This window comes from Callospermophilus lateralis, chromosome 17, assembly GCF_048772815.1.
Source record: "Callospermophilus lateralis isolate mCalLat2 chromosome 17, mCalLat2.hap1, whole genome shotgun sequence".
Taxonomy (NCBI): Eukaryota; Metazoa; Chordata; class Mammalia; order Rodentia; family Sciuridae; genus Callospermophilus; species Callospermophilus lateralis.
The window spans coordinates 43,214,358-43,226,633 of NC_135321.1; the positions used below are offsets into that span (position 1 = coordinate 43,214,358).

The 12,276-nt window shown below is 46.8% G+C and overlaps 1 protein-coding gene across 4 annotated transcripts in view; it reads left to right on the plus strand.

Annotated features, from left to right (window-relative positions):
• Positions 1 to 12,276, plus strand: part of Kctd1 (potassium channel tetramerization domain containing 1) — a 187,232-nt gene that overhangs the window by 82,411 nt on the left and 92,545 nt on the right. The window contains exon 1 of one of the 4 annotated variants that reach the window (XM_076836665.2): positions 7,117 to 7,328. The exons of 1 other annotated variant lie outside the window; for it this stretch is intronic. Coding sequence is in view for 1 of the 3 variants with exons in the window: in XM_076836661.2 (XP_076692776.2) it covers positions 7,681 to 9,492 (1,812 nt within the window). In the remaining 2 variants the exon portion in view is untranslated. Of the gene's footprint in view, positions 1 to 7,116; positions 7,329 to 7,631; positions 9,493 to 12,276 lie in introns of those variants that run through there. 2 more of the 4 variants (XM_076836664.1, XM_076836661.2) reach the window with 2 other exon arrangements.

Below are 12,276 nucleotides of genomic sequence, written 5' to 3' on the forward strand. Positions count from 1 at the left end.
TGGTAAACCACAGTTTTGTTTGTGTTTTTTAATTTAAGGGAATGAGCCATAAAGAGAGAAAAGATTGTAAAACGGATGCCATCAACATTGGGGGAGTTTGTTTTTATTTGGAGTAAGGACAACATGTGACCCCCCCTGCCCCCGGGGTCTTGTAATCAAAGGACAAACTAACTGTAGGAAGACTGAATATGAAGGACTGCAAATCTTCCACTGGTTGGATCATAGGGTAGAAGAGTTAGGTCACAGTGTTTCCTGCTTCCCCACCCCTCTCCAAAGCAGCCCTCCTCCATCACATGCAAAGTCTGTATCTCCAGCATCAAATTAAAGAAATAGAACAAACCCATCCAGGGCTTCTTTAAATATTCAGATAAACCCATGTGCCCCTATCAGTTAAATTAAGCTTTTCTAAGAAAAAGTAAGTCAATTAGTTCAAAATGTGGGTTAGTGCTTCTGGGTATTTAAAAGGGGATTTTTTTTTTCTTTTTTAGTTCATTTAAAAACACAGCCACAGGGCAAGTACATACCCACTCTTCCGTGCATGCGTCCTGTGAATTGCCACCATATACCTAGATATCAATTTCTGCTAGCTTCAAAATCTGGTCCTTAAACTTTCTCAAAGTCATAACAATACTGAAATATGACCTTTAAATTTTATCTTGTGTTGCTCTTAAGTTAATATCCTTTATCTTCATCATCATTATCAAGATATTTGTCAGTGCCTGACCTCACTATAGAACACTGAGAAAACATGATTCTACCCTCATTGAACTTCATCTTTCTTCATTCAACAAATATTTACTCTTTAAACTTTTGTCAACAAAGGTAGGTCTCCAAGATATTATGAAATATCATTCTGGAGCACGATTTGTGACATAAACTGCAAAACTCATTTGTCTAAGTTGTCTAGACATACTAAACCAAGCTAACCAAAATACAAATAAAAAGATATTTCTTAAAAAGATGAATTTCTGGAAGTGATTTCTTGGTCAAAGAATATGAAAATTTTTATAGCTTTTGGAAAGGTTGCTTAATTCTTTCTTAAAAGGCTATCCTAATTGATACTGACCAAAAAATAATAATAAGGAGAATAATAACAGAGGTTTTGTGCTGGGAGCCATGAGCCAAGTAGGTATGACAATCTCCTTGCCAGCTTACTCCCATGCTGTCTAGTGGAAGGACTTCTGAAAGGTGACCTTGCTCAAGAATAGGGCAGTTTAGCATAATAGGAGATTAGGGTGTTCCCCCTTTAGAATAGGGCGTATCCTGCTGCTGAGTTCCTCTTGAGTTCTTAGGGTCAGATAGTATTTTTTGGGAGACAAAAGCCCATGTGGAGAGGATTTGGGCAGAGAGTGGATTTTGGGAGAAGTGGATTTGGGCAGAGAACGTGGATTCCCCCAGAGTGTGTTTGTAGACGGCCGGTGTGAGTTCGGGAATAAAGAATTGCTGTTTGAATCTACAAGCTGTGTGGAGACTCGTGATTTGTGCCCAGCCAGAGACTGCGGCAGTTTTGGGCACCAAAAGTGGTTTTTTTAAACATTGTTGTTGGTTTTATTTTGATTTTACTAATTTAATAGACTTCTTTATTTGAACATAGCAAGTAGTTTCAGGAACATTTTATATTCTGAAACCATTGTAAATAGCTCCCTCTTTGTTAAAAAGGGAGCTATTTACATGATATTAACAAATATCTTTGGTTCCTTCTCCACCTTAGTATTCCATTGCAACGTGAACTGCAATGGCATTGAAATAAACGCTTTTTAATAATAGGACTAATATCTACTTCAATCCCACATACCCTTTAAAGTCAAATGACTAGAAGATAAATAAATACCATAACTAATTTTATGTTAGACTTGGACAACCTTTACATTTGAATTCTTTATTAACCAAATGAAGTTGCACTATCAGATTATTATAACAAAGGGAGGTAACACATTGTTAGGATCCTCAAACACATGATTTACTTATGGAAAACTACATTCCACTTATATATTGTTTGTTTTTAAAATAGCCTAAGAAAACAGTAGGTGATCATTTGATTGAAAGGTTCCGAATTATAGTTAGCAGATGGCAATAAGAAACTCAATATTTTACTCCTGTCAATCACTATGTAGGTTTCCTCTGACCTGAAAAGACAGGTAATACCCTCCTTGCCCCCAGAAGATTTATGAAGAACAGCCCAAGAATTCAAGAGAAACCATCTCATTCTAGTCTGGTTGGGTTTGTGGGCATTTCTCTTTCTGTTTAAATTCTTCACTGTCATTTTTTTTTTCCTAAGACACAAATGGGTTCCTATTTCCAGTAGCCCAGGAAAATAATGTCAGTGTTCAGGTGACCAGGTGACAAAATAACAGCCCATTTCTGCTGTGTTCACAGTCCAAGGCCTTGACTTAGTACTATTCTGCAAGATTCCCAAATCAAGTTACACACCAGGGTATTTTAACCTTGAAGTCAGTCCCATCTGTCCTTCCTTCCTTCCTCCCTCTTCGCCCATTCTTTGGTTCCTAGAGGCTGAGTGTGGTCAAGAAGCTCAGGCATGAGCTATGGAATAGAGTTGCCTGCCACAGCAAGGCCTGGTGGACCTGGCCACATGGCTTAACCCTTTAGTGTCTCTAACCTTTTTTTTTTTTTTTTTTTTTTGCTAATGTTAATGAAGCTTGAGAAAATTAGAGCCTTAATAAATAGGAGCTAATGATTATATGCTTACTAATATTCCACTATGTTATGTGCTTTATTGACTTATTTAATTCTCAAAACAACCCATTACAAGATAGGTACTATATTACTTCCCAGAAAATGTAATAATAAGAGAAGTGGAACATAGAAAGGGCATCAGGTAAGGCAAACTAGGATTCAAGCCCATGCAGTCTGGTTTCAGAGAGGAAGCTGATCACTTTGGTAGACAACCTTTGGTTGAAGTTAGCTCTCTCCCTACACAGAACTATTTATTTGTGTGTTTATTGAGTGTTTCCTATGTGCCCGCTACCCTGCTAAAATATGCTACGTAACTGAATTGGAAATGAATGGGAGTTACAGTAATAAGACATAGTTTCTGCCCTTGTGGAGTTATTTTTCTTTTCTTCCACTTTGTAGTTAGATTACATGGGCTCAGTTTTCATCAGAGTTCAAAAAACGTTACTCAAAATGATCTTCAATTGAATTCAACAGAATTAATAGTGAAACTGAAACAAAGATATGTCAAAATAGCTTCAATATGAATTCATATTTAACCTCCAAAGCACTTTATGAATCTTTTAGTAATCGAATCAAGAGAGTATGGCATTCTCTTTTGATTTGTTTCTTTAAAGTGATTAGCTAAATGCTTTTCTGGCCTTTGCCCAAGAACCTACAAAATCCTTTGAATTTACCAATTTAAATCCTCTCCTAAACACCTCTTAACACACAAACACCTCCCATTCAGAGATCTATCTTCAGAAAGCTCAACATTGGTTCCACTAGGAAAAACAAAAACAAAAACTGGACCTACACTCTACTTATACAATAACAGTATAGCATATTTCTCTAGAGAAAGAATTAATGTAGGAAAATATCAATTCAAAGTAATCATTAAATTCACTTTAATTCGCAAGCAATATGTTGTCTTGTAATTACTTTTTGTCCTGGTTTTACATTCTAGAAACTCAGATTTATGATATTATATATTTCTCACACAAAAACGTTTCCTGCTAAATGTAGGATTTAACTACACACAGATCCTATACATTCATTCATTCTATATAAATGACTGGAGTTCTCACCATGTTGCAAGTACTAGCCTGAAACTATAAAAGTATACTGTTGAGTAGAGGAAACAGGCAGATAAATAAACAGCTATATATAGTTGTACATGTATGTGACATTATGTTCAGAAAACTGGAATCAATTTATGGGTCAAAAAATATGAACACTTTCATAGCTTTTGGTGAGGTTGCCTAATTGCTTTTTTAAAAGGCTTTCCCAATTGATATTGATAATTAAAATATAATAATAATATATTTGAATATGTATCTACATGGTATAAACTTTCATAAAGTGTGAACATACAATACAAATAGAATTTGAAAGGGGAGAAACTTGGAGGTTTTTCTCCCCAAATAACTGCTTCACTATCTTTATGTATTCTGACAGTGTAGTAATTACGTGTTCCATATTATACTGGAATTATTTTTATAATAAAGAAGCCACAGGTCTTGCACAAGAAACAAATGTCCTTTCAAAGGAGTGATGGGCAGCCGTCAGTTCTAAGTGGTGGGCTGAATGGATTTCACGATGCTAAGCGTCAAGTGGAGGAATTAGCAGTGTCCTTATAGGATGAATAACTAATATTGTGTCTACATAAAAATAATAAGCAGAAAGCTTTTCTTTCTCTCAGTTTGGAACTATGTGTGTGCAAACACAGGATGTTTTTAAAGGCTCATTTATTAAACCTGGACTTGAACTCCTTTATTAACTCAACTGTAATTTTGTGTTACTGCATTTAAAAAATTAAGCCACTTTTCTTTTTGGTCAAGGGGGTAAAGGGTACATATTTCCTTGTCCCCCCCCCCCCCCCCCCCCCGCATATCCCACCTGGTGACTATTGTAGTAACTAACTTAAACTAGTCTTTTCCATTATATGGAGTATCACTGGCCAGTATGTATATATATATATATATTGGTAGCGTTTCAGGAGCTGGTACGACGAAGCAGATTTACAGTCACCCGATAATCAGACCAAGGCATACTTTCCAAGGTGAGTTTTTAGTACGTAATTTAAGTGCGGGTCTTGCCCTTTGTTTGCAAACAGTCCAGGCAGTACCTGAAACTGCTGTTTTTCCAACTCCGTTAAAAAGTTATTCGCTCTTGGAGTTTTTTAGTTCTGCTACTCCCCCACCTCTTTCCCCTGGCTTTTGCCAGTAGAGACCTGCCCTGGGGGTTATTTTGTCCTGGGAGCAAAAAACTATTTTCTTTTCTGGAAATACGTTGACGTCAACTGGGAGCTGTTTTTGGTTGCTTTGTTTCCCGGAGCGTCCAACCCAGCACACAGCCTCCGGCAAACTGCAAGCAATTCAAAGCAGCTCACCCTGCGGGGAAGGGATCTGGTGTGTGTATGTTGAGGCGGGGGTGCTCCCCAACCCTGCAGAAGTGGGGAACCGCTCCGCAATGGGCCGAAGCATGGGCCTAGACCCCGAGGCCAACCAGGAGCCCACCCTGTAACCAGCGCGGGCTCTCGGTTCACTGCGCTCCGCGGTGAGGGCTGCCAGAGCAGTGGCCCCTGCTGGGTTACTTGCCTGGCGCCCACCTGAGTTCTAAGCGCTGCCGAAATTCTCCGCTCCTGTGGCGGGTGGCCGGAAAACCTGGGGGCATCCCGGGACAAAGGGCCAGCCCTCCGGAAATAGTGCGCGACTGACGTGTGCCAGCTCTTGAGCTTGGGTCCTTGTGTGCAACTGACATAACTGCCCACCGCCCTAGGCTCTGTCAAACTTATCTTTCTACATATTTCTGGGGGCGGGTGGGACGGGTAGTGCATTGTGAACAAAGCCGACCACCTCTCTGGAACAATTTACGAGGGGTGCAACCTCAGAGTTCCTTGCCTCCCAGGAAGGCTCTCTGCGGAAAGCAGGGCGGATGAGAGGGAGAGAAGCAGAAAGTGTGTGTGTGTGTGTGTGTGTGTGTGTGTGTGTGTGTGTGTGTGTTTCCCCAAGGAGCCGGAGGGGGCCCGTGAGGCTGGGACTTGCTTTAACTTGTTTCGCACCTGGCGCTGTTTCCCAGATGCTGTTAGGCGTCCAGGGCCAAGGCACGCATAAAGCAAGCAATGATCTTTGCAGAAGACGTAGTCAACTCCCACTTAGATGCCCGCGCGACCCAGAAACCTAGTCTCCCTTCCTTTCTCTTTCTTTTTAAATGATAAGTTGATGGGTGGGTTTTTATTGATGCGTAAAATGATAAACTTCCCTAAAACAAGTCGGGAGAGCCAGACATGGGGCAAAGGACAGCTGACAGTCTCACATAGCTTAAGTGCCCAGAATTCGAACTTTGAAACAAATTCTAGGATGCACTCGAGGAGCTAGCAAGGCTACCTCCCCGAAGAGCGGGCCTGACACGGGGGGCGCACTCCTGGGCTGACACCGTCGGTTCTCCTTGGGCCTGGGACTCGGAGCTGGCCAGCGTGCCAGGGGACACTCGGGTTGCCAGATAAAGGGAAAGTTAGGATGCAGTGCGAGCTCTGGAGGCGGCCAGAGTTGCGTAGCCCTAGAGAACAACGGAGGTCCGGTGCGGCACTGGGGCGCTTGCCCCTGGGTCGAGAGAGCGAGAGGTGGTGACGAGAGGACGCGCCCCGAGCTTGGGCGCGCCAGGGTCAGGCGTTTGGCTGGAAGTGGGACAGCGTCTCCTATGGGAAAGCGGGACCCGGCGAGGTCTTTGGCTGTCTTTCCAGTTTCCGAGGTGCCCGCCCCCGCGCGCCGGAGGCAGCTCAGCCCCGAGGGCGAACGAATGGCGGTTGGCAAACTTCGAGTGAGAGCGCACTAGGGTTCTGAATTGCCGGAATTGTGGCGCGGCGGGGGCGGCCGAGACCCAAGTTCACTTTTTCCGACCGCCTGCGTGTCTGGCCTTGGGGACCCGCGCTGCTTTAACTCCAACCTGGTGGAGCGCCTCGCCGGAGGGTGTTGTCATTTTGCTCCGGGGGCTGGGAGGGCCGAGGTCTGGGGGAGTGGGAAAGGGGTCCCTGGGGTCCTGAGAGCTTCTTGCTGCGTCTCCCCTCCCACCCGCCCCTCCCAGCCTTTTTTTCTCGCTCCCTCCCGAGGCTGGCTAGACCGGCGCGGACTTGCCCCAGACCTACGGGGAGCGCCCCAGGTCTTTAATGACAGCTTAAAAGTGGCAGTTGGAAAAGTCGAAAGGGATGAGGCTGACGTGGGGCGTGTTTCGCTCCTTTGCAAGAGTCGGAAAGGGAGCTGGGAGCCGCGCTGCTGGCCCCAGGCCCCCGCGCCTTGCCGCCAGCAAGTAGGTGGGGGAGCCGCCGCCGCCAGCCCCATCCCGCTCCCAAGCCTCGCCCGCTGCGCCCTGGCCGCGGGCGCTGAGAGGGTGCGGGGCCTCGAAGTGCCTCCTCCACCCTGCTCATTAACCTGCCTGCTCCACTCCGCTCCAGGCGGCCCCAGACACGGGCTACTCGCAGCAGCACCCGCGGCCCGCCCGGCGCAGCCGCCGCCCCGAACCCCCGGTTCCGGGGGGCAATGAGGGGGCGGTGGAAGGGGCACTGCTCCTCGGGCATTACTTAGAGACGCGAGACCGCCCCGCCCTCCCGCCGGCCCTCCCTCTCTCCCGCCGGGGCCCGCGCGCCTCTCAGCCAGAGGGTAAGTTGGGAGTGTTTCGCCCCCATCGACAGCTCTCCCTCCCCTTCCTATTTTTTTTTTCCTTCAAAGTTTTGTTAGAAGTAGGGAGCGGGGTAGGGGAAGAAGAAGGTCCGGCCAACCTCCGTCCCTTACCCTCTCCCAGTCTAACTTACCCCCACCTCCCCTCCCCTGCATCCCCTACGCGCCGCTGCCCCTCCAGAACAGCGCTCCGGAATGACAATTGGAGCGCGGCTCCTTTAAGAGCCCGGCTTTGCCTCCCGGTAGCTGAAGGTCATTAAACACAAAAGCTCTCAGCGCTGCGGTCCAATATAGCGCATGCGCCCTGCCCGAGGACTGGCAGAGAGACGGCAATATGGCGAGAATGCCTGGCAGCGGGGACTGTAACACCAGCGCGGGCGGCAGCGCCAGCGCCGCCGCCGCCGCCGCCGAGAACAATGGGGAGCGGGGCGAGGGCGAGCGCAGTGCTGGGGGCCGCGGACGCCGCCACGGCCGCCCGCACTACTGCAGCGCGGGCGAGGAGGAGGAGGAAGAGGAGGAGGAGGACGAGATCCAGGAGGTGCAGATAACGGGGGACGAGGAGGAGGAGGAGGACGGAGGTGGGGGGCTGGAGGAGGACGAGGAGGAGGAGGAGGAAGAGGAGGAGATGGGGCTGGACTGGGACGAGCCCCTGGAGCCTGAGGACTCGGCCGGGGAGGAGCTGGAGCCGGAGCCGGTCCATATGATAAATATGGACCAGAGCGCTGCGCTGGAGCCCGAGGCGCCGCCGCGACTGCTGGCGCCCCGGGCCCGCGGTGGGCTGGCCGGGGACGGCGCGGAGCTGGACCCCGACGTGCTGCAGCGCCCCGAGCGGGCCCGGCTGAGCGAGAACACACGGCTGGCCACCCGCTATGCCGTGCGCATCTTCCGGGAGTACCTGAGCGAGAAAGCGCAGAGCCCGGACTTCGAGACCATGGACAAGGGGGCGCTGTGCCGCGTGCTGCGCTCCTTCTATGCCGAGGCCCGCTCTAAGAGCGGCCAGCTCTACAGCAAGTCGTCGCTCATCAGCATCCGCAGCTCCCTCAACCGCTACCTCAACGAGCCCCCGTACTGCCGCACGCTCGACCTCACCAAGGACCCTGAGCTGCGCAGCGCCAACCTGACGCTGGCCGCGGTCATCCGCAAGCTTGAGGAGCAGGGCGCCGGGCCGGTGGTACAGAAGCAAGCTATCACGCGCGCTGACCTGCGCAAGCTCTACACCTCCAGCGTCTTCAGCACCAACACACCCTTTGGGCTGCTCAACAAGGTGTGGTTCGAGACGTGCATGTACTTCTGCACGCGCGGCCGCGAGAACCAGCGGGAGTTGGAGGAGGACTCTTTCGGGTTGGCCATGGACGAGGACGGTCGCAAGTTCGTCTACTTTAAGTCCCTTGGGCCCTACCACAAGTCGCGCTCGTCGTCCTGGAGCAAGAAGCGCGCTGAGAGCAGCGACGAGGAGAACTTACCCCGCATGTACGAGACAGGCACCGAATTTTGCCCCTATGCCAGCTTCGTCAAGTACCTGTCGAAGCGCAATCCCCTGTGCAAGGCATTCTTCCAACGGCCACGGGACCACTGCAGTGAGGGCGATGTGACCTGGTACGAGAACAAAGCCATCGGCAAAAACTTGTTGGGCACCAGGATGCAGATGCTCTCAAAGGCAGCCAAGCTGTCCAAGACCTACACCAACCACTGCATCGGCGCTGTCTCTATCGCCACACTCAACAGCATCGCGGGTATTGGCACCAAACTGGGCTCTCCGGCCCCGCAGGGCTGCTACGCTGAGGCTTTGAACGGGGCGACTCGCCACCACTCCCACCATCCCCCCACCCATCCCTCTCACCACCACCGCCCCCAGCCGCCCTCGCTGGGGAACACTTATATGCTTCCCAAAGACAGCCAGGTCGGGCCCGACGTGAAGTCCGAGGCAGCGCCCAAGCGCGCCCTTTACGAGTCAGTGTTCGGGTCCGGGGAAATCTGCGGCCCTTCTTCCCCCAAAAGACTTTGTATTCGCCCCTCGGAGCCTGTGGATGCGGTGGTGGTGGTTTCCGTGAAACACGACCCCCTGCCTCTTCTTCCAGAAGCCAATGGGCACAGAAGCACCAATTCTCCCACAATAGTTTCACCTGCTATTGTTTCCCCCACCCAGGTAACCAAACCAACCTCTATGCATGAAATATTTCTCTGGTACCACTTCGGGACTAACTTTTGTGCTAAACGTAGATCTGGGTAGGGGGGAAGTTTTTTAAAGTAGCCACTATACTGCATCGAATCTGACTTCACTTTTTGAAGTTTAACTCTCTTGGTGCTTTTCTGGGCAGGGGGGATGTTTACACCTAACCGTAAAAGATTTGGGCGGGGATGTGCTACCTAACAAATCACTGCTTCGCAGTAATGCTAGAAACTTCAAAGTTCCTAGAACAAAAGGATTAGCTGGCTCTTAAGTGCGGGGAGGAATATATATATATATATTCCATATATATATATATGGAAAAGCTACTTAAAACATTTGAATAAAGTGTTAAAATACTCCATTACATACTCACCGTAACTTAGGAAGACAGAAAAAGTTATAAATTATTAAAAAGAAAACATGCCAATCCCATTTCCTGTTTTTTTTTTTTTTAAGAAAAGGGGTGGAGACTGGAGAGAAAAGTAGTTGAGTGCCCCCTTTATATTGTAGCGTACAGTCCAATCCAATGTAAAGTGACCTTTGGGGGTGTAGTTTCCATAAACTAAATTCACTCATTAATCACTTGTTAAGGTTATTATTCAGATGGGAATTCGGTCTCTGTGCTAACAGTCAGACTACACAGAAGTGTATAGGAGGTTCCCAGCTGGCTTGCTGTGGGGCACTGAAACATTTCTGCCTGTCTGTCCCTAGCTCTCCCAAGCTCAACATCTGAGGTAGGAGGAAGATAGAGTGGCACCGGAGCACTAGAGCAAGCAAGCTAGCCTAGACACGGAACCTACTTGGGCAAATCAAAATCAGTTCATCTCTCTGGGCTTCAAAGGTCCTTATCAAAGATGTGGAACTACATCCACCCTAAAGTTACTTAATCTTCAACAGTACCAAGTACCAAAGTCCAGACTGGGATTGGGGCCTGAAGTGTTAGATGCTTCTTCCCTTATTATTTTACCTAGAGTAATGTATTCATGAGTGTAATTCAAGTTACACTCATTTTTTGGGATACTCTTCTCTAGGAGCCAGAAACAAGAGGTTCTGGGGATCCAGTTCTGCAGGCAACAGTAGTCATAAGAGGTTTTACCACTTCAGCCTCCTTGACACTGAGCAGAAGTAGGAATTTTGGCCCTAAAGTTGGAAGTGTAGTTCAGGCCTTTCAGGGACAGATGTCAGGTACCTACCTCTGTGCTTTTTCCAAAGTGGAAATTCCAGTTCTGGACAAACTGACCCTTTGAGAGGTTTACTAGCTAATTGGCAAGCCTCAAGGCCAACTGAGAAAGGGGCTGTGAATGGCAATATAAACAGCACAGTTCTCTAAAAATACACAAGACCTGTAGGCTGTGTGTCTTTTCTGTACTGCTGGTATAAGTATTCCATTTCTGACAGGTAGGTTGTTTTAGAGAGTTTTTAAGGATAGGAGTTTGCGTTTGCATTTTCATTGGAAGCAAAAATAAATGTTCACTGTTCACATTATTTCCTGTTAAATTAGAAATCCTTAAACCCTGGGTTAGAATTGCACCTTAGTAATTAAAAGTCTAAGAAAGTTTCTTGAAGCATATACATACTTGGAATAACAATGAAATGAGTTGTCTTCTTGCATCTGTCTGCTGGTCTCTTGACACTGGTGTCATAGAGAATTGTGACTTAACAATCCACAAAAGATTAGGGTCTTTTTGATTGTCATGGTCATTGTTGGTTTTGTTTTGTTATAAGGAGTTCGATCCCCCTGCTACAGTCTTTCATTTACCTGAGATAAATCAGTTTCATAAAATTATATACTGATGCTTTTATTATTCTTGAATTATTGTCAGGTAACTCCCAAGTTATATTCACATTTGAGGGTCATGTGTTGTTTATGATTATGACTCTCAAACAAGATCTTAGTGTTGTCTAAGGCTAAGACTTAGCCTTAAGTGTCATTTTGTTAAAACACTCCAAAAGTTGTTCTGTTTGCATCTTTCTCTTTCCCTCTATTTCACTGTGAATGGAACCTAGACCTTGCACACATACTAGGCAAGCTCTCTTATCACTGAGCTACATCCTCAGTCCTCTTTGCACGTATTTAATTTTTAGTTTTTCATTTCTGTTAGAATAAACTTTTTTTTAATGAACATTAAGATGTTTAAGGAACTCTTTAGTAACTTCTGAAGAACTCACGCTGAGAAGTCTGAGCAGTTTTAAGTATGAAACAGCTGTTTATAGTTTAAGTAGAAAGCCAATATTAAACTTTTCCTTCTGTATTTATTAAAATCACTGTAATGATTGAGGTCCAGGGCATTTTCCAGGAATTAATGACTGGCCAGAGTTACTGGCCAGTGGCATTTCTTGAGGCCACCAAGTCTCCTGAATGGTTGTTAATCCCCAGGAAATGCCCTCTGTACTTAAGCTTCAGTCATTATTCCTTCATTAGTTCTTCACTCTAACCTCAGTACCAACAGGCCTCATCAAGTGGTGCCTCTGAGCCCGCTGCTGACCGCATTATTACAGACTTACTCATAAGACAGAGGTCACACACTGATGCTTTGATTCTCTTCTAATGCTTTAAGTCACCTTAAAGCATTAGAAGAGGTGACTCAAAACAAAATAATGAAGAATCTACTACTTAAAACAAATTTATAGCAGTCCCACTTTATCTATGGGATATGTGTTCCAAGACTCCCAGCAGATATCTGAAGTCACAGCTAGTAGCAAACCCTATATATCCTACGTTTTTCCCAGACATGAATTCGTACGATAAAGTTTGATTCA